General features: G+C 53.9%; 1 protein-coding gene across 1 annotated transcript; it reads right to left on the reverse strand.

Annotated features, from left to right (window-relative positions):
* Positions 1 to 4543: 4543 nt before the first annotated feature.
* Positions 4544 to 20671, reverse strand: CPNE7 (copine 7). The gene is made up of 15 exons (XM_084757087.1): positions 20329 to 20671; positions 18293 to 18475; positions 13686 to 13760; positions 13418 to 13492; positions 12553 to 12636; positions 11790 to 11879; positions 11374 to 11472; positions 10653 to 10739; positions 10304 to 10363; positions 9459 to 9592; positions 8473 to 8527; positions 7930 to 7981; positions 7729 to 7862; positions 5825 to 6061; positions 4544 to 5197 (listed from the first exon to the last, which is right to left on the reverse strand). The coding sequence occupies exons 1-15, from the start codon at positions 20494 to 20496 to the stop codon at positions 5060 to 5062; spliced, it is 1671 nt and encodes a 556-aa protein (XP_084613213.1). The 5' UTR covers positions 20497 to 20671; the 3' UTR covers positions 4544 to 5059.
* Between the last annotated feature and the right edge of the window lie 3675 nt (positions 20672 to 24346).

The following is a 24346-nucleotide window of genomic DNA, read 5'->3' on the forward strand; positions in this document are numbered from 1 at the left end:
TACAGAAAGATGTATGACACAGAAGCAACGACAGGGGAATGAGTGACACACACGCTGATCTCCACAGGGCAGTGAGTGCACCATGACCCCATGTATGTAAGACCTAAAGCCCAGCGAAAACAGTTGGTGCACTTTGTGACCAGTTAGGGAAGTGCTCCCAGGCCACAAAGAGGCATAGATACTTGTCTCGGGCCCCAGTAGCTAGCGATGGAGGATGGACCCATGGCATTCTCGGATGAGTCCAGCAAAGACTTAGGATGGTGCTGAGGCACTAAGAGCAAATTCTCTTAGAGGTATAGGCTGGAATTGGGAATGGTATGGAGTCTCAAAGGACACACCGACCCTGTGCCAGACTCTCACTTGGGGGCCGGATGCCTGGACCACTTCTAGTCTTGGGAGGAAAGAGAAACCACTGAGTCAGAAAGAGACCTGGTGCATCGCTCACAAGATGCCTGAGATCTGCTTGGTTTCTAGCATCCTAAAATCTCACCAAAGATTGCCTTGAAGTCTAGGCCTCAGGACTGCACAGGGTCAGGGTTGTGACCCTGGCTGAGAAGGGGATGGGGGTGTGGTAGGGCTATGTCCCCAAGTCTCATCCTAGCTGCTAAAGTAGATGCCCTCAAAGATGGAGTCCAGAACAAGGGAAGAGCCTCTCCCCGACCCCTGCCTCCCAGGGACCTCCTTTCCTGATGCCCAGGTTATTTCTCAGTGCAACCTAGTGGTGCTAAGAGGCTTTAGTCCTTAGCCCCTGACCATCAGCTCCCCTACCCCACAGCAGAGGCAGCCAGCCAGCCCAAAAGGATGTGTAACTCCTAGCCCCCCAAACAGATGACTTCTTACCCTACCTTCTCTGGCTGAGATGCTGTCTTTAGTTGCAAAATGGAACCTTCTGGGGTTGAGGCTACCCAGGGCAAACTCCACACAGCCAGCTAATCCCTGGTTTTGATGTTCTTTCTTGCACTGGCCTCCAGAGGCCAGTGCCCATCTGCAAACCGTGGGCAATGACATACTTATTCAAGAGAGAAGCAGGCTTCACCTAGACCCTGCAAATAGCACTCCCTATATCTGGATGTTGCTGTTGGAATAAAACCCCACAGAGTAGACCAACCCCAGGTGTGGCTGGGAGAGTTTTGCAAAGAGGCTTCAGTGGCGAAGCAACCGAAGACCGGGGCCCTTCCCAAATGCACACAAGCACACTCGGACACCTGGTGAAACAGCAGCACACATGCACATATTTGCATGCGCGCAGACACATGTCTAAACACACACGCACACATAACCAAGGCTTTGCAGCCTGGAAGGCCCAGCTCATGATTCTGCAGTGTACTCTTGCCTAAACTGGTTCATTTCTCTGAGTTCAGCCTCCCCACTCCCTGTTCCATGAAGCGCACTCATAGTAGGCCATCACGTGGGGCTGCTGAGGGAATTCAAGCAAAAGCTTACAGAGTACTGGGAAGAGAGGAATACTTCATTGTATACAGGTGCAAGATCTGGTGAGAGGGGGAGGGGAGAAAAGAGGTAGAAGAGAGAGAGAGGAGAGGGAGCAGGGAGGACACGCCCCCCCCAGGGCCAGCCCACAGTGAAGGGTATCCACCCAGCAGAAGGACACGCCCCCCCAGGGCCAGCCCACAGTGAAGGGTATCCACCCAGCAGGAGGACAGGCGAGGGGCAGGTGGTGGAGGAAAACAGCTTCACTCACAGCTCTAGTGCGACTGGCCGGACTGCGTGGGGCTTGTCTGACAGCTCTGCAGCCCCCACACCAATTACAGGCACTTAGTCACAGGTTCCTGCCCGCACTTCCTCTCAGCAGCAGCAGCAGGAGAAAGAACAGCCTTGACGGGGCTAATCTTTCCCACCCCCTCCATCCCGCCTAGCTCGGGGAAGGAACAGGATGGGCACTAAGCCAGCCAGGCAGAGCTTGGCCTCCCAGGCCCCGTGCTCTACCACGGGAGGGGGACAGACAGTGAGGTGGGAGCGCATTTAGAACTCCAAGGACAGAACTTCGGCTGGCTGTCCCTTAGACTGAGAGACCAGACTGGATGCCACCCACCCAGCCTCCTACAGAAGGCGTTAGCTGTTGTGTCAGAGCGCCTGGGAGGTCAAGCTGAAGCATCGTGCTCTGGGTATAAGGAACATGGATCCTCTCAATCAACTTTCTGTAAGGCAGGAGGAGTCTTGCCTGCACAGCTGTGTGGCTCTGTCTGCGGTCTTTCCTCTGTCAACAGTGGCATCTGCCAGGGCTGAGCTTAAGCTGGCTGGGAGGGGGAAACCACAGGGGGGTCTCTGAGGCCATTTGCCCATTTTGCGATGTATTGGAGCCTACTGCAGGATTGGAGCCTACTGGGCCCGCAGGCTTATTCTCATCACACAGGCCATGGGCTGCTCTTGAGGGCTAATCTCTTAACTGGGCAAGATGGTACTTGGTATTTGTGTGTGTCTGTTGGGGGGAGTGTTGTGCCTGTTGGTTTGTTTTTGTTTTTCAGGACAGTGTTTCTCTGTGTAACCCTGGCTGTCCTAGGACTAGCTCTGTAGATCAGGCTGGCCTTGAACTCAGAGATCCTCCTGCCTCTGCCTCCCAGGTACTGGGATAAGTAGCATGCACCACCACCACTGCCCAACATTTGTTTTGTTTTTTAGACAGGGCCTCACTATGTAGCCCTAGCTAACCTTGAACTCACTATATAGACCAGGCTGGCCTTGAACTTAGTGAGATCGACTACATCTGCTCTCTGGGACCACTTGGCACTTGGTGTTTTTATGACCTAGCTGTGGAAGTTACATTGGACTCCATGATCACCCAAGTTCATAAGACAGAATGTAAGCCCAGCTCTCAATGGGATAAACTCAAAGCCCAGGTAAGCAGCCATACTCATCCATGACAGACAAGAAGAAAGGATCAGACACGCTCACATGGAGCCCCCCCCCCCCATCTTGGCTAACCGCTGTTGAAAGTCCACAGGTGGCCAGGTGTGGTGGCACACACCTTTAATCCCAGCACTCGGGAGGCAGAGGCAGGTGGATCGCTGTGCGTTTGAGGCCAGCCTGGTCTACAAAGCAAGTCCAGGACAGCCAAGGCTACACAGAGAAACCCTGTCTCGAAAAACCAAAAAGAATGAACGAAAAAAAGAAAGAAAGAAAGAAAGAAAGAAAGCCCACAGGTGTTTAAAAGCTGTAGCTTATTAGCCTGACTACGAGCCTGTAGAGGAGACCTGGTACCACAGCACGCTGGAGTCAACCTCCTGGGCACGTCCCAGCGTGGTGGGCTCTGCGGCTCTTGGCCATTCAAGGGCCCAAAGTTCAACCAACTTGGAAACTCTTCACCCTGGAGTCTTGCCATGATCAAGAGTGAGGCCTCCAATTTAAATAGGATGATTCTTTTTTCTTTTTTTCTTTTTCTTTTTTTGGTTTTTTAAGACAGGGTCTCTCTGTGTAGCCTTGACTGTCCTGGACTGGCTTTGTAGACCAGGCTGGCCTTGAACTCACAGAGATCTGCCTGCCTCTGCCTCCCGAGTGCTGGGATTACAGGCGTGCACCACCACGCCCTGCCCTTGGAAGATTCTAAATATCTGGGAACACATTCTATCTGCCTTTTCAGGACTTCATTTCACACAAGCTCCTCTGGATTCCAAAGTCACATGGCTCACACACTTTAATGTAGCAAAAGGTGTGAAAACAGGAACTTTGCTGAGCAAGTCCTGGGCCTGCTGCCATCAGGGTCTGACTTGGAGAAGCCTCTCCACTGATCTGAGCCTTGATTCCTTTGGGAAGAAAGAGCCTGGGACACACGTCTGGCCCAGGTTTCTCAAGTGCTGAATGAAAGTTGCATCCTCTTTGCTTTGTGATCTGAGCCAGCTCTTGGAAGGACGAAGGTCCTCTTTCCTCACCCCTCAGGGCAGCGCAGTGGCTGCCCCAAGCCTTCCACACTGACCCTCCTATATGCATTAGCCCTCCCCGACTCTCTGCCACCTGCTGCTGCTGCTGGGATCCCGGACCCCTTGGCTTCATCAGAAAAGAACCAAGGCAAAGGCTTCTGGGAATTGTCCGGCTCTTGCACTGTGGGGACTGGGTCAGACCCAGTAGAACCTCCCGCCCCGCTGAGGTTCCACGGATAGTACATTTCTCTGGTTGTCCTCTCTGTCCCCAAAGAAAGCAAACATCCACCGGCCCTTCCGGAATCGTAGCCAGGTTGCCATGGTGATGCCTATTATCCGGGCTTAACAGGAGATGAATCAGTAGCTAAAAATAGACCTGGAATAGATAGATAGATTGATAGATGGGTGGGTCTGATTCGGGGTTGGGACAATTTGTTTTTCTCAGACAAGATAATTGAGAGGAAATCTCAATTAGAAATCCACCCCCACTCAGACAGGTGGAAGCTGCCCTCGGCGGACAGCTTGCGGTGTGTGGTGAGTCCTGAGTGCAAGCCACAGTCGCTCAGGGCAGCAGCTGAGACCAGACTACTGGTGTGTGTGTGTGACCTGGTGAGCCCAGTTCTACGGACAGTCACACCAGGTGGAGAAGGCACAAGGCTATGAGGATCCGGGATTACTTTATTATATACCCAAAGCCACCTCCCACAGACCCCCACAGGCCTCAGGGTCTCAGGTATGGTTACAGGTTGGACTGACACCAGACAGGACAGAGAAACCTATGGGGACAAAGTGTCTAGACATAAGTGTCCTCAAGGATTGGGGTACTGCCCCTTCCCATGGGATCAAATGGCCAAAGTTTCCAGTTCCACCCCCACCCTTTCCATAGCGAGCTGCCAGAGCCCCTCCAGTACTCAGCACACCCTGCTCCATGCCTGTTGGGTGCAGGGAGGCCCAGGCATGGGGGGAGGGGGGAGGGGGGAAGGGGAGGGGGAAGAGGGGGTGGCTGCTCATTTCTGCCATTCCACAGGCCTGAATGTCTTCGTGTTAGGGAGCAGGTCACTGGGCCAGGCCAGCAGATCCTAGGAGCAGGGCTGGGGCCTGGGCTGGGTGATGCTTCAGAGGGAACTCTGGGGGCTCGGGAGATGCTGTAGGCACACATGCTGCTCAGAGCCCCTCGCCTGGCCTCCTCATGGTGCTGAGCTGGGACCAGCCTCTCCAGTCTGGTTGCCAAGGCTACGTGGAGGCAGTTCCTTGTGGCTGTAGTACTCAACCACCTGCTTTGGCACCTCAGCCAACACACACTTGGCCAGAGCCGCAGGGGACGCCTGGGTTTAGAGACAGCGTGGTTACATCTGAGGGCCTTCTGTATCCTCAGCCTCCTTCCTATCTGGGTCACAGACACAGGATTCCAATCTACTTAAGGGACATGTGACTTAGCAGTCAGTTGAGCTTCTGAGGACACAGACTGAAAATGCAACCACTAAACTCCTAGACTGTCCCAACAATAGCTGATGTAGATGTCCACACTGTCCCAAGTGTGTCTTTGCTGGGGTCCCCACCCAGCCCTTTCATCTCTCCCGGTTCAGTAAGTAGGAAACGGCACGAGCTGAAGGTGAAATGGGGCCACCAGGCCCAGCTATCCACCCGTGTGTTCCCTTATGCACACATGCAGTGTGTGTGTGAGAGAGAATCTGTGTGTTGTGTTTACTGTGAAGCGGGCGTGGGGAGCAGAGTGCTAGGTCCACAGAGCCCGCCACCCTCACCCCCCGACTGCTCTCTTTATGTCATAGATTTTAGGGTCAGAAGCCCACTGCTCAGACTGACTAGGGAGCCGTCCCCAGGGGCTGCTCTTTGGCTGGACACAAACAGGGCGGGGCCACGTCCTAGCAGGGACGCCATGTATGCATGGAGGACCCACCTCCCAACGCCATCCCCGCTCCCCAGCCACTTACGTTCTTGAGTTCACGGAAGGGCACAAACTGGACGATGTCCCGGAGCGCAGGCTCACCCCTCGGGGAACGCAGGATGCCATCGTCCCCGTCCAGGATTTGCATGTCCGTGAAGTCAGCGTTGCCCACCCCAACGATGATGACGGACATGGGCAGATGGGAGGCGCGCACAATGGCCTCTCGGGTGTCTGACATATCTGTCACCACACCGTCGGTGAGGATCAGCAATATATAGTATTGCTAGGGGCAGAGGGAAGAAGTCAGGGTGCTGGTCCCTGGGTTCTCTCAAAGCCACACACACACACACACACACACACACACACACACACACACACTCACACTCTCACACACACACACACACACACACACACACACACACACACACACCATAGCTAGCTCCAGTCCCCTCCTGGAGGAGCCCCTTCAGTGTGTAGCTCTGCAGCAGCCATGCTTTGCTAAAACTGTCTTTGCTGAAGTACAACACAATACTCATGACAATCCTAATGGTAAATTACTGTTGCTTGGGCTGGAGAGATGGCTCAGTGGTTAAAAGCACTGCCTGCTCTTCCAGAGGTCCTGAGTTCAATTCCCAGCAACCACATGGTGGCTCACAACCATCTATAATGAGATCTGGTGCCCTCTTCTGGAGTGCAGGCACACATACAGGCAAAACACTGTATACATAATAAACAAATCCTAAAAACAAACAAACAAACAAACAAAAACTTCAGCTGGGCACAGTGGCGCATGCCTGTAATCCCAGCACTTGGGAAGCAGAGGCAGGAGGATCTCCGTGAGTTCAAGGCCAGCCTGGTCTACAAAGTGAGTCCAGGACAACCAGGGCTGTTACACAAACCCTGCCTAAAAAAAAAAAAGAAAAAAAAAAGAGAGAGAGAGAAAAGAAACTGTGTGTGGTGGCAGCTCAGGAGCCTGAGGCAGGAGAGCTGCAGCAAGTACAAGGCTAACCTAGACTACATAGTGAGTTCCAGGCCAGCCTGGGATATATATAGAGTGAGGAGCTGTTTAAAAACCAAACAAAACCACTGAAAACAAAATAAACCTTTCCTAGGCTGGCAACGAAGTTTACATTTCTGCCTACTGTGTGAAAACTGGGCTCAGTGCCCCAACACCAAATAAAAGTGAAGTTCCTGAGGGTGATGCTCCCGAGAGAGTGAGCTTGGTGCCTGTGAGAGGCTGGTGTCTGGGGGTCAAGTTACAATCTGCTCTGAAAGAACTCACCCAAAGCTAGCCTGCAGTGGTGGAGGGAGGGACAGGGGAGCGGCAAACTGGCAGACACTATGACCAAGTGGAGAGCCAGAAGGCGTGTACTAGTCTGGTCACTTGTAAATTCGATTTTTTTTTTCCAAAATGAAAAATTAAGAGAAAGCGACAGGCCAGCTGTGTCTCAGCAGCATACACGCACGGCTAGAAAGAGCAGAATGCAATCCTAAGGAAACGTTTTAAGGCACTTCAAGGATGCCTAAAAGAAAGCTATATGACACTTGTGGTCTGGTCTGAGGGGACACAAGGCAGGGAAACTGAGGTAAACCAGTGTCTGTCCTGGATAGCCAGGGGCTGACTTTGAGGTGATTAATTCAGTCCTCTGCCCAAAACAAAAACTGACTGCCTGGAGCTTCGAGGGAGCCATAGCTGACAAGCTGAGCTCTTCCCTCATGACACCCCATGCTGCCTGGCCGCCTTTGCACCGCCAGATAACCACGCCCCCAGCTTCTCACTGCTACTACACACACACACACACACACACACACACACCACACACACACACACACACCACACACAAACACACAACACACACACACACACACACACATACACACACACACACACACACAGAGTTAACTGGTGCCACAGCTGGATGCATGCAGTCCCTGTTCCCAGTCACCTACAGAGGCCTCCCCTGTGCGCTCCTCAGCTGCTGCCATGCGGGCCACCTTGGAGATGATGGGTGCCACGTTGGTGGGGCCGTAGAGCTGGACCTTAGGCAGGCAGTTCTGGTAGGCCTCTACCACGCCCTGGATTCCTGCAGGGGATAGAGGGGTGAGCCTGGCCCAGCGCAGCGCTGTGCCAAACCCACCTCCAGCTCCTACCTTCACACTCATCGTCCTCAGGGTTGAAATTGATGGCAAAGTCATGGGACACCTGGGTGGGGACAAGAGTCAGCCAGGACCTTCCCAGGAACCACTCGATTCCCACTTACAGTGGGAGAAGTTGGTTTGTAGCTTCTGCAGCCCATGTAGAAAGCTCCATGGGGGAGGAAGGCAAAGGGGAGGCAGACAGGCATCCAGCCTAATGTTGGGCAATTACTTTAGCGCTTGGACCCAACAGCAACTGCATCTTCTAAGGTACATTAACCAATAAACCCTCTCTCTTTATACAGCATCATCTCTTTATACTGATTTGTCACTGATCTTCCGATAAGAGCATGTGTCGTACCTATAGCTCCATCCCCTAAGAAGCCAACAGTTGTTCTCCGGCCTATAGGCCAGGACCTCCCCTCCCTCCGCCCTTCTCCCAAAAGGGAATGGAGGCACCCAGGGTTCCTGTACCCAAGACACTCCTTCCTGGGGAGGACGGAGGTCTAGGGAGATAGGTAGGTATAGGGGTAGGGCCCCAGCCCAGGACTCTCCTACCTCATACTTGGGAGGGATCCGGGCTCCAAATCCCAAAGCAGAAAATCGCTTGTCACTGGAAAAGAGGCAAAACTGCTGGCTTCAGGAACCTGGCGGCCCCCGCGGTGAGTCAAGGTAGACACTACAGAGAGACTAGGAGGCCTGGGCCTTGCTGGGTCAGGAGTAGGGATCATAGGCGTGCCACATAGGGGAAACTGAGGAACTGTGATGGGAGGTCACCCATGAGCACAGGCAGGAAAAGGCAGAGCTGACAGTAGATGGGAGCGGGCTTCCTCGTCTTTCCTGAAGACCCTGCTTAGGTGGCTTCCTGACACGAGGTTGTATCTACTGAAGAGTACCTACTTTGCCCCTCCCCCCACCATATCCTCTGCTCTCCCACAGAGGGAGGGTTCCATAGGCAGGGGTGACTCTGGGTCGGGGCTCTGGGCCATAGTTAAGGAGCTCAGAGGCCAGACTACCTGGGTTTGCTCTCAGCCCCTGCTGGCCAGTCACCCCAACCTCCATGACTGTCCTCTGCTCTATAAAATGGTTTTCAGGGCTGGGCGTAGTGGCCCACACCTTTAATCCTAGCACTCGGGAGGCAGAGGCAGGTTGATCTCTGTGAGTTCGAGGCCAGCCTGGTCTACAAAGTAAGTCTAGACCAGCCGAGGCTACACAGAGAAACCTTGTTTCAGGAAAAAAACAAAAAAAACCAAAAAACAAACAAAAAACCACTGGTTTCCAATCCACCCCAGGTTTGTGTCATGGTGAAGATGTGTGTGGCCATGTTAGAGATGACACATCACCCATCCCCTGAAGGTTCTGCCGGAGTCAGTTGAACTGCGTGTGCCTACTGGGTAAACTGTCGGCCTCTGGCGGACTGCTGTAGAAATCCTCCCCACTCTTGTTTGAGATGACCTCTCTGGCACATCGTGTGTCAATCATAATGCCACTTCAGAGGAGCCCCCCAAACCCCACTTGGCCCAGAGAGATGGCTGGGGCCACACCTGTCATAATCCTGGCAGACCTCGCCCACTGCCACCAGTGCCCTCAGGTACTCGTTGGGCTGGTAAGGGTTGATGTGGTGGAGGGAGCAGCTGTTCCTTGGGTCACCATTGGAGGCCGTGAAGTCGATGGCTACCTGCAATGTCCAGGATGATGAACTTCACTGCACACCTGTGCCCTCCCACTCCCCACCCCACCCCCGCCACAACAGATAGGCAAAGGGTACCCAGGCCCAGCTGGATGCCAAGGACCTAGCATCTCGGCTTCCCTAGCTCTAAGCAAGCTTGACTGTTCATTGGAATTGTTCACTGTCCCCTATGAGATGAGGGGCTACCCAGGCCCCTGGAATCCCAGGGCGACTGGGCTCTGTCCTCCAGGAGAATCTTTGAGCTAAGCTCCCCTTAGAGACACAAGGTCTATGGAAATGCTCACTTTTCTTAACTACTGTGGTCCCCTCTATGCCTTCCACCTCATCATCCTCAAGGCCACCTTGGGCGTGGCTCTTTCAGCTGCCCAGCATAGCTGTGCATGAACACAGGCAGCAGAGTCTGTGATGGACCGTCTGTCCAGCCTACTACTGTCTGTGGTCTGCCCAAGGCCAAGCCAACTGGGCTCTACAGCCTTTGCTAGCTAAGTACTCACTCCTGTCTTTTCTCTTTAATTGTTTCCCCCTCCTGTCTCTATAATTTTATAGAAGGTAAGGCCTGGATGCTGTCGTGGGAGGCTGGCCCCGGGCTGGTCCTGAACTCCTGCATCCTTTCCTTCATCGGCTGGTGCTCAGGGGGTTTGACAGCAGTCCCCGACCAGCTGGCTGGGGACAGCATGCATGGCAGGATCAAGGGCTTACCGTGCAGTGGATCTGACAGCCACCCATGATGTAATCCAGGAAGGAGTGAACCCTGTGGAGCTTCCAGGCAAGGCCATTGGCAAAGCCACTCATGACTCCTGACCCCGCCCCACCATGCCCAGAAAAGCAGGCCTGTGTCAACGGGCGCCTACTGGGCATCTGCCCTAGGCACTGCAGTCTGTGGGGGCATCTTCTCCAGGCCTCCTCCCTCGGTCTTCCCGGGTGTTTCAAGACCCGACAGTGAAGCCCATCAGGACCCCAGAACTCTGCCCTTGAAAACCATGCGACAGCAGAGAAGCTAATGGCATCAACCCATCTCCCTAGGGCCCTGGGCAGGCCCGAGGCTCACCTTCAGGTCGGCCAGGACCACCACCCCAGAATGCTTATAGTTGCGTTTCTTCTGTCTGTACTTGGCATTCACACAGTTCCACTGGGCCTGGGACAGGGACAGGGACAGGGACGACAGGCAGAAACCCCACCCAGAGCAGCACTGCTCGGGTCCCTCCCGCAGTGGAAGTCCCCACCTTGCTGGGGACCTCACACTCCACAACACCGTCTCCAGCCGTGGGCACAAGCCCGTGCTGGCCATGGAGGTCAGGATGGCCTCTCTGGGGGACATGCCCATTTCACAGGGGAGCAGTCAAGGACACGGTGGACTAGGAAAGAGCCGTGTAGATGAGAATATGAGGCAAGCTAGGGGCCCAGCTTGGCTCCTGCACACCCTGCAGCCTTGGGCACCACAGTAAGTCGGCCACAGTCTGAGCCTGTAGCTCTCTTCCTGGAGGACACCAGGGCCCAAGAAGGAACCCAGGGCAACTCTCCCACCACACCCACCCAGCTACAGAGGGTCAGGCAGGTCCCAGGAATGGTGCCCCTCCCACCTTGACACAGAGATGCACATGGCTGCTTACACGGTCACTTGCTTGCAGGCCCCTGTTCTGCCCACGTGGCAGGTGTCACTGCACTTTGTCACCATCATGCCTTCTCTGGGGTGGGGTAGAATGACTAGCCTCCCAGAGACCCAGTAGAACAAGTCAGAAGCTGTGGCCCGAGATGGGCCAGCAACTTACCTGCCCCTCCTCAAAGGCCTTCTGCATCTCTGCGAAGGTGGTGGTGAACTCGCCAATGAAGTCATGTTTCCCTCGGGAGTCATAGTCCCAGACCAGGCACTGGAGAGCCCAGGCCTCTCAGTGGGCTCCTCCTCAGAGGACCTGGGGTCTCTAGCCTTGTCATTTATCATCACTTCCCTCCTCCGTCTCCCCTTATCCACAAATCCTAACTCTGCAAAGCCTCAGTAGGTTTGGAGGAACTGGACACCTGCCCATGGGCCCTGGCCCGCCCCCACGGGCCATGACCCCGCCCCCACGGTCCCTGGCCCCTCCCCCCAGGTCCCTGGCCCCGCCCCCCACGGCCAAGTCCCTATTCCTCCAACCAACCTAACCCTGACCCCGTTTCCAGTCGTTCCCGCTACTTCATCCCGCCCTACCTTCAGAGACCGCGTCTCTTCGCAGCTGCAGAGTGAATTCAGGGACACCTTGAAGGGTTCCCACACTGGGTTAAGGTTATTCTTCACTACCTGTGAGCCAGAAAAGACCGGCTCGGGTGGGAACCCCAAAGGAGCTGGGGCCCAGGGAGCTCTGGAGTCCTGAAGTCATAGGTCCTGAGCTAAACAGCAGTGAAGGGACACGTGGGTGGCAGCCTGTATCCTGCCCCATGGGGACTAGGCCTGCTACAAGCTTCAAACAGAACTGGTGTAGCCCAGACGTTCTCACTCTCCACCCCCCAGTCGCCTATACCCCACCCCCACCCCCGACCCTAATATCGCCTGCCTCGCTCCAGCCACCTGGGCACCTTAAATAGATTCTTTTCACTCAAATTAATTTGTCTCAAAAAGAAAACTCTCTCCCCGCTGTAACTCAAATCTTGTTTCCCTGCAGGAGGAAGCAGGTATCCCTAAAAATAGGACCGGGGACAACAAAGCTGCCACGCTAAATTTGGGCGGACAGAGAGCCAAGTCCACCCAGCCATTCCATTCCATCCATCGAAAGAGAGTAGAGAAGGTCTTGGGAGTAAAAGCCCCACAGCCGTAGGACCAGGGTATTCCCCCCACCTCCCCTCCCGTCCCCGTCCCCCCTCCCCCGCCGCGACCTCCCCCCACCCGACCCCCTGTCTGGGAGGATGCTGGGTGCGTGTCTGGCCACTTCACTTGACCCCAGACGCCCTCTGTCATCAGGCCGCGGTACCCTCACCTCTGTCCTGTACACCAGCTGCTCACTGCTGTCGTCATTGACCCGATACAGCTCGAGGAAGGGGTCCGACTTGCTGAAGAGGTCCTGGGGCAGCAGAGGATGGGCTGGCCAAGGGGCTAGCTAGCCAACTTTGGGCTTGAGGCTGGCTCCATCCATCCCTTAGAGCTTAGTGTTTTACCCCCTCCCCACAGCCTCAATTTCCCCAGCCATAAAATAAGTCGCAAACATTCCCTGAGAGGCCTCAGTGATGAGGACTCACCGCTGGGATCCTACACTGTCTTCTGATGTGCCTCACCCTTGGCCTCTCCGGAGGTGTGTTTTTACTGCCTCCCGCCCTGCTGTTCCTCACTCCTGCTGCCTGGTGTCTAAACAGTTGTTCACACCCCACCCACCCTTGCTTGTCCAGGCTTAAATATCTCAAGGGAGACAGATACCTATGCAGGGTCCGTTCCCACCCCAGGAGAAGAACCCAAGTGGACCAGGGTCCGTCCCATTTTAAGACCATGACTTTACTGTCCTCTCCGGGGCTGTCACTTAACGTGTACTCTGCCAGAGGTCCTTTGATGATTGCATGCCATGCTGCGGTGCAAAACAAAAGCTTTCTACCCACACAGCGAGAGTGTAAGCGTACATGGCTGGGAGAGTGACAGTGATGACAGTGATGGCTGTAAAATGCAACAGTAACGATGAACATAGTGTCTAAGCCAAGACTGTGACAGCAGCATGCCAGGGACTCCACACACTGCCATCCTGTCACTTGCTTTCTGAAGTTTGGAGGCCAGGGCTGGACAGGAACTAGGTTTTTCCCCAGTGAGCCAGCTCACGGGAGGCTCGGGGTCCAACATGCAGTGGGTCTTAGCCGCACCTTGTCATCCAGTTTCCTGGCCTGGAAGGAGAGCTCCACGTAGCCATTGTTCCCAGAGATGTCCTCTGCTATCACCTGAGTGTGTCACACGGGACCCATGGGCTCCAGGCCACCGTCTCACCCGCTTGCCTCAGCTGCCACTGACCCTGAGGCGGCTTCGGTCTCTCCCAGCAGCACTCCAACTGGTGCTGCCCTCACTCACCTCCTCCCAAGACAGCCCTCCCCGCAGCCACGAGGGGAAAGGGAAAACCTCAGCCCTAGGCCTCACCGTGATGGTGGATTTGCCAGCATTCCGGCCGAACCTCAACAGCAGTGGGCGTGTCATTTTCTTCTGTGCCACAATCTGGAAACCAAGAAAGTCAGGCAGGGAGAAAGGAGAGAGAGAGAACACTGCTTAGCACCCCCTGGGCTTGCTCTTCTGCGCTCACTGGCTCCCCCACCGTGCCGTGGTGGCCTCCGGTGGCCTTCCGGCTGTTGTCAGAACGTGTTACTTGATTTCCATCACTCCTGGGCTTAGCTCTCACCTGCCTGTGTGGTCCACACACCACACTCAGTCGGCACACGTGCGGGGCACCAGAAGCAGACGTACTAGGACATCAACCCTTAGCCAGGATCTCACTATGCAGCTGGCCTGATTGTACTTGTTGGTCTTGGGGTCGGGTGGCTGGTTGAATAGCTCTGAGCCCTGCTCTGGATCCCTACTGTCCCAAATGAGCCAAAATGGCACTGGGATGGCAGAAGGGGGAGACTTGGCTTCTCTGCACAGGTGCCTGCTTTAAAAGGACCATGCCGATGTGGGCCCCAATGCTCAGATCCTGGAGAACTCATCTCCTCGCCTGTCCCACTGGGTAGATAGCTCACTCATAGAGCAATGCACTCCTAATTTAAGGAGGGAGATGACATCACACAGGCCTGGGCTGCACATGGCTTATCACCTGCCCAGTGCGGAACAGTCTAAGGGGCAAGATGGAGCTAACCCTCTTGGGTAGCGTGTCTTAGTCTGAAACAGGCCTTCACATCACCCTGGAAAAATCAGTGGCTCTTTGTGTGTGAAGGCCCAGGATGGTTCTGTTTACAGGGTAGCTGTCACCTTGACACCTAAGAGAACCCTCTGACTCACATTTACTATTGGCTGGTGGTAAAAAGAGCTAAAGATGGTGGCATCTGCTGGGCAGTCAGTCACACCTTTAATCCCAGCACTCAGAAGGCAGAGGCAGGTGGATCTCTGTGAGTTCAAGGCCAGCCTGGTCTACAAAGTGAGTGCAGGAAAGCCAGGGCTCTATTACACAGAGAAATCCTGTCTTGAACACAAAATACAAACAAAAAAGATTGTGGCATCTGATGAGTCAGCCAACTTGACGGCAGTGCTGACAGTGCACAAAGATGTGTTTCAAGTACAGAGCCTGCATGTGGCCATACATGTATCCGCATGTGGTCTCGAATGTCTATATATGTTCATGTAGCTCAGTCCTGCTTGGACTGTGGTGCATGTGTGCATGTATGTGAAGGTATCCGTGCCTGTATCTGCATACTTCTGTGCCTGGGCCATCTTCCATCCTCTGTGGGAACCTGGAAGGGACTGTGCCCCACTTCATCCCTGCCTTTGTTATGTAAAAGTAGGGATGGCAAAAAGATCTAAAGAGAAAGAGCCCTGACCAGGCAGCGGTGGGCATGAGTCACACACAGAATGCTGGAACGGAGAATCAGACACTGAGAACATGCCATGTGGTCCACACAGAGGAAACTTAAGAACAGAAACAGCCAAGGGACTGGCAGGAAAGGGCAGCCTGCAGGGTGACAGAAATGACATCTAGTCAAGAGGCAGACACATGAAACTGTCTCAGAGCCCTTAATATAAAGGACAGCATAAGAAGGATGCAGCACGCAGCTCAGTGCAAAAGCACAGCCACTAGTAGCAGCAACGTACTTGTCACATGGGCCACAGAGGAGAAAAGGCAAGAGCAGTAGCTTCTGGTTGCCAGAGGTGTCCCTTAGGTCAGATAGCCCCATGCACTAACTCCCCTCCCACGCCCTGCAGGGAGAAACACGGAGACTCCCTTCCTGCCCCCCCCCCCCCCCCCCCCCCCCCCCCCGCCTTGTGTGGGTTAGAGCCGCAGGTGTTAGAGGCAAACCCTGCCACTGAGCTGCACGCTGTCAGCTCGGGAAGATGTGGAAAGAATCAAGAAGAGAAAAAAACAAAAAACAAAACAACAAAAAAAAAGCCCAAGTTGCAGAACAGTGTGTGTGGGGGGAGGGAGGAGGGATAAGGGAGGAGATTTGGGGGGTGGTTAAGGCAGGATCTTACTCTGCTGCCCAGGCTTCTGTGGAGTGAGTGGCAGCCCTTCCCCCTCAGCCTGCCAAGGGCTGGGATTGTAGTGAGCTGACTGTGGATTTATTTTTCTTTTTTTGTTTGCTTGGGTTTCTTCTTCTTCTTCTTCTTCTTCTTCTTCTTCTTCTTCTTCTTCTTCTTCTTCTTCTTCTTCTTCTTCTTTTGTTGAGACAGGATCTCAAGTAGCTCAAACATATCACATTTGATATGCGTCTGACTGTAGATGTGTGTGTGCATGTAGATGTGTGTGTGCATGTAGATGTGTGTGTGCATGTAGATGTGTGTGTGCATGTAGATGTGTGTGTGCATGTAGATGTGTGTGTGCATGTAGATGTGGGTGTGCATGTAGATGTGTGTGTGTATGTAGATGTGTGTGTGCATGTAGATGTGTGTGTGTGTGTGTGTGTGTGCATGTAAATGTGGGTGCATGAAGGCCAGAGCAGGACATCAGGAGTCCTGTCACTCTCCACCTTACTCAGTGTCCCTCACTGATCCTGGAGCTAGATTGTTGGTTAACAAGCTCCAGTAATTTTCCTGTCTCTACCGCTCAGAGGTGTGGGAGCTGGGGATTTGAACTCATGTCCTCATGTCTGTGCAACAAGAACTCTTAACAGGTCAGCTATTTTCCCAGGTTCTTTCTCCTTTTTCAAGACAGGACCTTTCTGTGTAACAGCTCTGCCTGTGCTGGACTTTCTTTGTAGACCAGGCTGGCCTCAAAGGCACAGAGAGCCACCTGCCTCTGCCTACTGAGTGCTAGGGTTACAGGCATGAACCACCATGCCTGGCCCTTTTTAAAAAGGTATTTTAAAAAAAGATTTATTTGTTCATTATTCTGTGTACAGTGCTCTGCCTGCATGTACACCTGTAGGCTGGAAGAGGGCATCAGATCACATTACAGATGGTTGTGAGCCACCATGTGGTTGTTGGGAATGAACTCAGGACCTTTGGAAGAGCAGGCTGTGCTCTTAACCACTGAGCCATCTCTCTAGTGGCCATCCCCCCCCCCCTTTTTTTAAAAGACAATGTCATGTAATCCAGGTTGGTTTCAGACTCACCAGATAGCTGAGGATGATCTTAATTACTTTGTAGACCAGGCTGGCTTTGAACTCACAACGATCTATCTGCCTGCCTCTGCCTCTGGAGTGCTGGGATTAAAGGCGTGTGCCACCACCGCCCAGCTGTGACCTTGCCTTTCTGATCCTCCTACTTCTGCTTCCTTTTGTGTGGCATTGCGGACATCAAACCCGGGCTTGTACACAACATGTATTAAGTGGGGCACATTCTTACCTACTACTCTTAAGGAAAAATTGTGTGTTTATGCACTCATGTGAGAACACGTCTCTAAAATGGGCACAAAGACCTGGTAACGGGACTGGACAGCAGCTGGAGGGGGCCATGCTAGAACAGGCCTAGTGGGAACATAGGAGCATATAACCCAGTCCAAAAACATTCCAACTGAGCTGGGAAGCGGTGGTGCACGCCTTTAATCCCAGCTCTGAGCAGGCGGATCTGTGAGCTAGAGGCCAGCCTGGTCTACAGAGTGAGTCAGCCAGGGCTACATAGAGAAACTTTGTTTCGGGAAAGCAAACAAACTAAAACTGGTATGGTTTTGTATGCCTGTAATTTCAGTGGTTGGAAGATGGAACCAAGAGGATTGGAAAGTCAGTGTCATCCTTGGCTACGGAGGGAGATCAAGGCAACTTGAGCTATATGACATCCTGTTTTTAAACCTCTCTTTCCTTTTTAAAAATGTATGTATTTATTTATTTTTACTTATTATGCATACAATGTTCTGCCTGCATGTAAAGCCTGCACCAATTTCATTATAGATGGTTGGGAGCCACCTTGTTGTTTCTGGGAATTGAACTTAGGACCTTTGGGAGAGCAGCCAGTGCACTTAACCTCTGAGCCGTCTCTCCAGTTCCTCTTTCCCTAAAAAAAAAAAAACCAAATAAATAAAACATCTGGGGGCTGCAGAGATGGCCCAGCAGCTGAGAACACTTGCTGCTTGCAAGAAGACCCAAGTTTGGCTCCCAGCACCCACACCGAGGCTAACAGCCATCTGTATCTCTGCTTCTGGAGGCTCTGACACCATCTCCTGAGGTCCAAGGACACAGAATAAATGTGGCACACAGACATATTAGTTGCATGCAAAAAGTTCATACACGCTGGGTGTGGTGGTGCATGCTGTTATACCAACACTCTGGAGGCAGAGGCAGGGGGATCTCTGTGAGTTCAAGGCCAGCCTGGTCTACAAAGAGAGTTCCAGGACAGCCGGGGCTACTAATGAGATTGTCTAAAACAAACAGACAACACAACAACTAAGAAACAAAGGTGAGCATGCTGGTACACTCCTGTAACAGCGGGACTCAGGAGGTTGAGGCAGGAGGATCTCAACTTCAGGGACAGCATCTGCAGTCTCAAAGAGAAGTGGAGGTGGGCAGAGCCAGAAGCTCATCCCCCCCCCCAAAGAATCCCTGAGGCGAGGGCATCACCGCCCTCAAAGCTACTCCTCCCCACCCCCTTCCAACGTGATGGGTACTCACTTGACCCAAGGTACACTCCATGCCCCCTAGGAAGTCATCATCCTGGCAGCTCAGCCCGCTAGGCCCGTGGGTGTCATACACCTCAAATCGTAGCTTCTGCACTTCCTCGAAGTAGTAGTCGACAGTGAAGACCTTGGAGAAGGCAGGATGCAGGCTGCTCTTCACCACCTCGGTTCTGTCCATCTGCAACAAGCCCCCTCTGTGAGCCAACCCCACAGGGGGACCTCTCCACAGAGTCACCTGCCTTCCTGCCATCCCCTCTCCCACTCATCTGTGCCACTCCATGCCTGCTTTCATCCACGTGGCCCGGCTCCCACCGTGTGTACCAGGCTGGAGGCTGGAAGGGTCACTCCATAGGCCAATGGCACGTCTATGAAAAGCACATCTTTCCCCCCGGCCAGTCACAGGCTGAAGTTCCCCTGAGTCCTCCTGTCTTGTGCCCACGCCTGCCTACCTATGCCCACACTGCAGATGGTAAAGCTGAGGCTCGGAGACCAGCAGGGTCCTGCTCAAGTATGAAGATACCAGGGAGAGAAGCAGATTCCAGCTGTGGGCAGGGCAAATCTAATGTGGAGACCTCCTCCACCCGCCCCCCGCCCCCAGCACTCAGCAAAGGGATTTGCCTGCTGGAGCGACATCTGACTTCAGCACCCTCCTGCACTACATATACCAATGGCAAAATGTAGCAAGAAGACTGTTAAGTCCCCTCACCAAGAGTCTGCATGGGCCCTTCCCAGGAATATGTGCACCAGGCAGGGATCAGACCAAGCAGCATAATGCTACGGGAGGGCCTGGGTCACAGATGGTCCTGAAATAGCCTGGAGTGGCACAGCCCCCCAATTTTTTCTAGGGCCTTGAACCTATGGTTTGGAGAAGGCCCTTTATCTTCTAGGGCGCTGAACCATGAGATGTCTCAGCCCCAGAGACATTTAAATACTCAGAGTTGACGGATGGACTACACAGAATCAGTGTTTAGTGAGGTGCCATGCATCAACTGTGGGTCCCCATGATCTGTCCTCCCCTTCACTCCCTGGATCCTAGGCGCCCTGGCTACCCCCCCCCCCCACTATAGTCACAGGCTGTCTATTCTCCCTGCTTCCTGCACGTGACTGCCACAGCCAAGCGGTGGCCCAGAGCTGCTGGAGGTGGGGTGGGGTACTCCTGCTTGAGTAGGAACTCCGGTCCAAGTCTTTGTTATGCCTCCCAACTAAGGTGTGCCCCTGTTTCTCACTCCTGAGATAAAGCTGGTGTCCCACAGGAGATGGTAACTGAAAAGGTGTTTGTACAGCCCAGAGTGCCGGCGGGCAGTGTCCTGACACTGGCTCAGAACCAAGATCTGGGGACTAGAGGGAGCTGGTGACTACAGAGAAGCCCATTTTCCTGACGGCCCTGGTGACCCTGGGTTTATGGGTGTCCATTGGAAAAAGCCCCGTGCTGGAGGCAGGCACGTAGATCTGGGTTCGCAGGGGGCTTTAAGGAGTGGGGAGGGGCTTGCAGTCCTCAACTGGAGTCACATGCATGTAATTTTCGATTTCCCCTAACCAGTGAGGAGACAGGTATTATGAGGCTGCCGAGTCCTCTAATCAGGACGTCTGAGCTATGGAGTCGCTGTCCAGCCCTGCCCAGCTCCATTCTACCCAACCAGGAAGGTCTAGCTGGCAGCCCTAACGCCACTGGTCACCCTGCTTCATGGGTGAAAAGCTCATGGCTACTGCAGCCAATAGAGGGGGAACCCTGTGACCTAAGACAGCCCCTATACCTGCCTCAGGCAGTGTCTCCACTCCGGAGCCTCACTCCCTCTTCGGTCTAGCCTGGGAGCTTCCCTCTCGCTCTACAACCTCAAGCTGAGACCCTCAGCTGCACTTGGGAACACTTTCCACCAAGATTCCTTTCTGCCGCGGCTCCCTTGTGGCCCTGCCCTTCCTCGCAGCAGGTGGACACCTCCTCTTTTGCCCTGGTAGCTCCAGCACCCCAAATCTCAACTCACACTTAGGTAGGTCTTCAGGTGCCCAGCTCCAGGACGTTAGTTGCCCTACCTGTAGCCACTGGCCCTGTGCCTGCTGCAGTAGCACCACGCTGGGGTCGGACTTGGTCAATGGGTCCCGGTCCAGCAGGTGCCGGCAGCTCAGCCGCAGCTCCACCTTCGAGGCGCAGGGTGCTGGCACCACCCCCGGGGCCACCGCGCGCTCCGAGTCCCGGCTCATGTTTCAGGCTCCGCGCTCGAAAGGGTGGGCGCCGAGAAATGGTGGCCGGACCAGGCGTGGCCGCGCTCCCCCGCACGCCCGCCGGGCGCGGGCACACGTGTCTCGGGCGGCCGCCACAGCGTGGGGGCTGTAGGGCGGCGATGTAGCGGGGAAGGGATGCAGGGGACCGCGAAGGGGCGGGGCCAGGGTGGGGCCACAGGAGAAAAGCACAGGGACCAAGCCGGGAGCAGATAGCCCTGAAGCTGAACCCAGGCACCTTAAGCTGGGTTTCGATCCCCTCACTGGAGCTGAGAGCTAGGGTCTGGGTTGCGCGGAAGCTCTTGGGTTGTGCTGTCCCTATAGGATTCATTCAGTGCTGGAGACTCCGCACTGCTCGAACCTAGGCTCCAGGTTTGCGTCGTCCAGACAACCCCTCCCCCTCCACCGCCCTCAGAAAGGCACAACCCACCCCAGGGTCGCAACTGAAGCCCTGCGTCCCTTTTGGGATTATCACCTGAATCAACAAGCAATTTAGTGGGAGCTCACTGTTTGCCCGGTGCGAGCTGGGAACAGGAAGGGTGTCCCTGTTCTCCGACTTTGTAGGCCAGGGCCAGGCAATGAGAGCACCTCAACAGTCGGGTGAGGGCTGGGGGCCACAGGGGGTCTAGGAGTGCTCACTCCTAGCCACTCTTACCTGGCACATTCACAACCATCCCCCAGGCGGAAGGGAACCTTCACTACCCCTCCCTCTTTGTACCCTTCCTCTCCTCCCCAGAGAAAGGCACTCGGAAGAGGGAGGTGTTGGCTAAGACAGAAATCACCTCCCAGCCCATTTTCTTTGCCAATTTCTGCCTAAATATAGGGCAGAGACCTGGCCAAAAGCCATGGGAGTAGGAGGGCCAGGGGGACCTTGAGACTTCGGACGGGGACTGAGGTGGAGAGGACGAGAGATCCGGAGACCAGGACTGGGTGTGTGTGTGTGTGTGTGTGTGTGTGTGTGTGTGTGTGTGTGTGTGTGTGCACGTGGAGGTGGGGCGGGGGTGTGTTCAGCGTCAACAAATAAGACTCCAGAAGATTCTGGGGGGGGGGGTGTCAAAAGGGTGTCAAACTCAAGACAGGATATACAAGGTGGTGGGTGTGGGGTGTGGGAGGTAGCGGCGGGTAGCCTCTGACGAGGTGGGAAACTGACAGGGCATGCTGGAGACAGTGCCTCTTCCACGGGCTTGCTACGTCTATCCCATTAGCCGCGTGTCTTGTTGTGGGCTGAATATGGGGCTCCAGCACCTAAGCTCCGTTTCCTGAGACTCACCTATTACCTTCCTGCTTCCCCAGCTGTCCTGTGCTTCTCCAAAGCTGGCCCCCGTCAGGGCTCTTCCCTCTGTGGAGTGCAGCCTGGGTAGCTCTGGGCCTCTCAGCCTTACAGATGTTCCAGGGTTGAGAGACTCCCAACTTTAGCCCACCAACTGCTTGTGGGATTGTGGGTGTGGCTTTCTGTTCACAGGGCTCTTTGGTCCTCCCAAGGCCTGGTCCCCTGGGATTCCTTTATTCTGGGTCTTGGCCAACTCCTTGACCTCTCAGCACGTAACATAGCAAAAAGAATGAGACATCAGGCCCGGTGTGGTGGCACACGCCTTTGATCCCAGCTCAGGAGGCCCCCAGTCCAGGACAGCAAAGGCTATTACACAGAGAAATCCTGTCTCAGGAGGGAGGGAGGGAGGGAGGGATGGATGGAGGGAGGGAGAGACAGATAGACAGACAGACAGACAGACAGACATCCAAGCAAAGGACCAGGTTCAAAGCAGATACTCAGCCCCCTCAAGGACCAGGAGTACCAGCAGGGCCCCTGGTCTCCCCAACAGGATTTCAAGGCCGCTGCCCTTGGGCAGTTCCCAGTTCCCCAGCCAGTCTTCCTGCCTTGCCGTCGCTGAGTGCCCAGCCCTTTGCTCAGGACGATGCTCTATAGTCCCTCGGACACATGGTCGCTAGGCATGCTGCTGGACTAGGCACTGAACTGTGGACATGTCCATCTGCTCCAATTTAAAGGAAGAGACAACAAAGAGCTTAGCCTGGGCTGATGAGACGGCTCAGTGCATGCTAAGGTACTTTCTGCCAAGCCTGACTGACATCGTCCTAGAACCCACATGGTAGAAGGAGAGGACTGAGTTCCATGTGTACAGGCACACACACACACACACACACACACACACACACACACATACACACACACACACCACACACACACACACACACCACACACACACACACACACATACACACCACACATACACACACACACACACATACACACCACACACCACACACCACACCACACACACACACACACACACACACCACACACACACACACACACACACCACACACACACACACACACACACACCACACACCACACCACACACACACACACACACACACACACACACACCACACACACACACACACACAACACACACACACATACACACACACACACACACATAACAGCACACAAATACACACACAACACACACACATACAGCACACACATACAACATACACATAAAACACTCACACACAGAAAGAGGGATGAATTTACAAAGAAAAAGTTCATTTTAGTTCATTTTTAAAAAAAGAAAAGCCAGGCTGGGCGGTGGTGGCACAGGAGCACTTGGGAGGCAGAGGCAGGTGGATCACTGTGAGTTCGAGGCCAGCCTGGTCTACAAAGAAAGTTCCAAGATAGCCAGGGCTTTATACAGAGAAAGCCTGTCTGAAAACAAAACAAAACAAAACAAAAAACCAAGCCAACCAACCAAACAAACAAAAAATAAGCCAGGCGGTGGTGGCGCACACCTTTAATCCCAGCACTCGGGAGGCAGAGGCAGGTGGATCTCTGTGAGTTTGAGGCCAGCCTGGTCTATAGTGGGAGTCCAGGACAGCCAGGGGAAAAACCCTGTCTTGAAAAACCAAAACCAAAAAATAAAAATAAAAATAAAAATAAAATAAGAGAGAGAGAGAGAGAGAGAGAGAGAGAGAGAGAGAGAGAGAGAGAGAGAGAGAGAGAAGCCGATGTGGAGGAACACACCTTAAATCCCAGAATTTGGGAGGCAGAAGCTATGAGTTCAAGACCAGCCTGGTCGATATAGTGAGCTCCAGGACAGCTAGGACTACATAAAGAGATCCTGTCTCAAAATACAAAAGTCAAACAAACAACAACAAAACAGGTATGGGTGTGAGGATGCACAAATTTTGATTCCAGCACTTGGGAGGAATCTGCCTCTGCCTCCCTAGTGCTGGGATTAAAGGTGTGTGCCACCACACCCGGCTCCGTCCATTTCACGTTCTCCCTCCACCTCCCCCACCCCCCATTCTCCCCCGAGACAGGGTTTCTCTGTGTAGCCCTGGTTGTCCTGGACTCACTTTGTAGACCAGGCTGGCCTCGAACTCGCTGCAATCTACCTGCCTTTGCTTCCCAAGTGCTGGGATGAAAGGCGTGAAACTAACTTGGTCTTTGCTGGCTCCTGATGGCCCTGACTGCAGCCAGCACTGATAGACAGACAGACAGAAACTGTGAGGGACAAGCTGGTGTCCCTGCCACCCTGATGTACTTGATGCCTGGGTGAGTGGCCCTGCATCAGTGCCAGCACATCTCACCTCCCAGAGCTAGGGAGCAAGGAATTCCTTCTGTTCCAGACTCTGCTGCCTGGGTTGTTACGCTGCCCAGACACAGGAAATGAGATCTCCCTTCAAGGCAAATAACAGGAAATAACACATCAGTATTGAAATGTTAAAATGCAGATAAGCAAGCGATTTTTTAAATTGAGCACCTAGACATGAACAGCATTATCGTTTCATATTTATCACTGTAGCTCTTT

The sequence above is a fragment of the Acomys minous genome, assembly GCF_964271855.1.
Source record: "Acomys minous genome assembly, chromosome: 14".
NCBI lineage: Eukaryota > Metazoa > Chordata > Mammalia > Rodentia > Muridae > Acomys > Acomys minous.

Coding starts and splice junctions, on each gene's coding strand:
- CPNE7 (XM_084757087.1), bottom strand. CDS start 20,496: ATGAGCCGGGACTCGGAGCGCGCGGTGGCCCCGGGGGTGGTGCCAGCA. Junction 13,761..18,292: donor TGGAGTGTACCTTGGGTCAA/GTGAGTACCCAT, acceptor CTTGGTTTCCAG/ATTGTGGCACAGAAGAAAAT. Junction 8,528..9,458: donor GTCTGCCAGGATTATGACAG/GTGTGGCCCCAG, acceptor CCTCTTTTCCAG/TGACAAGCGATTTTCTGCTT.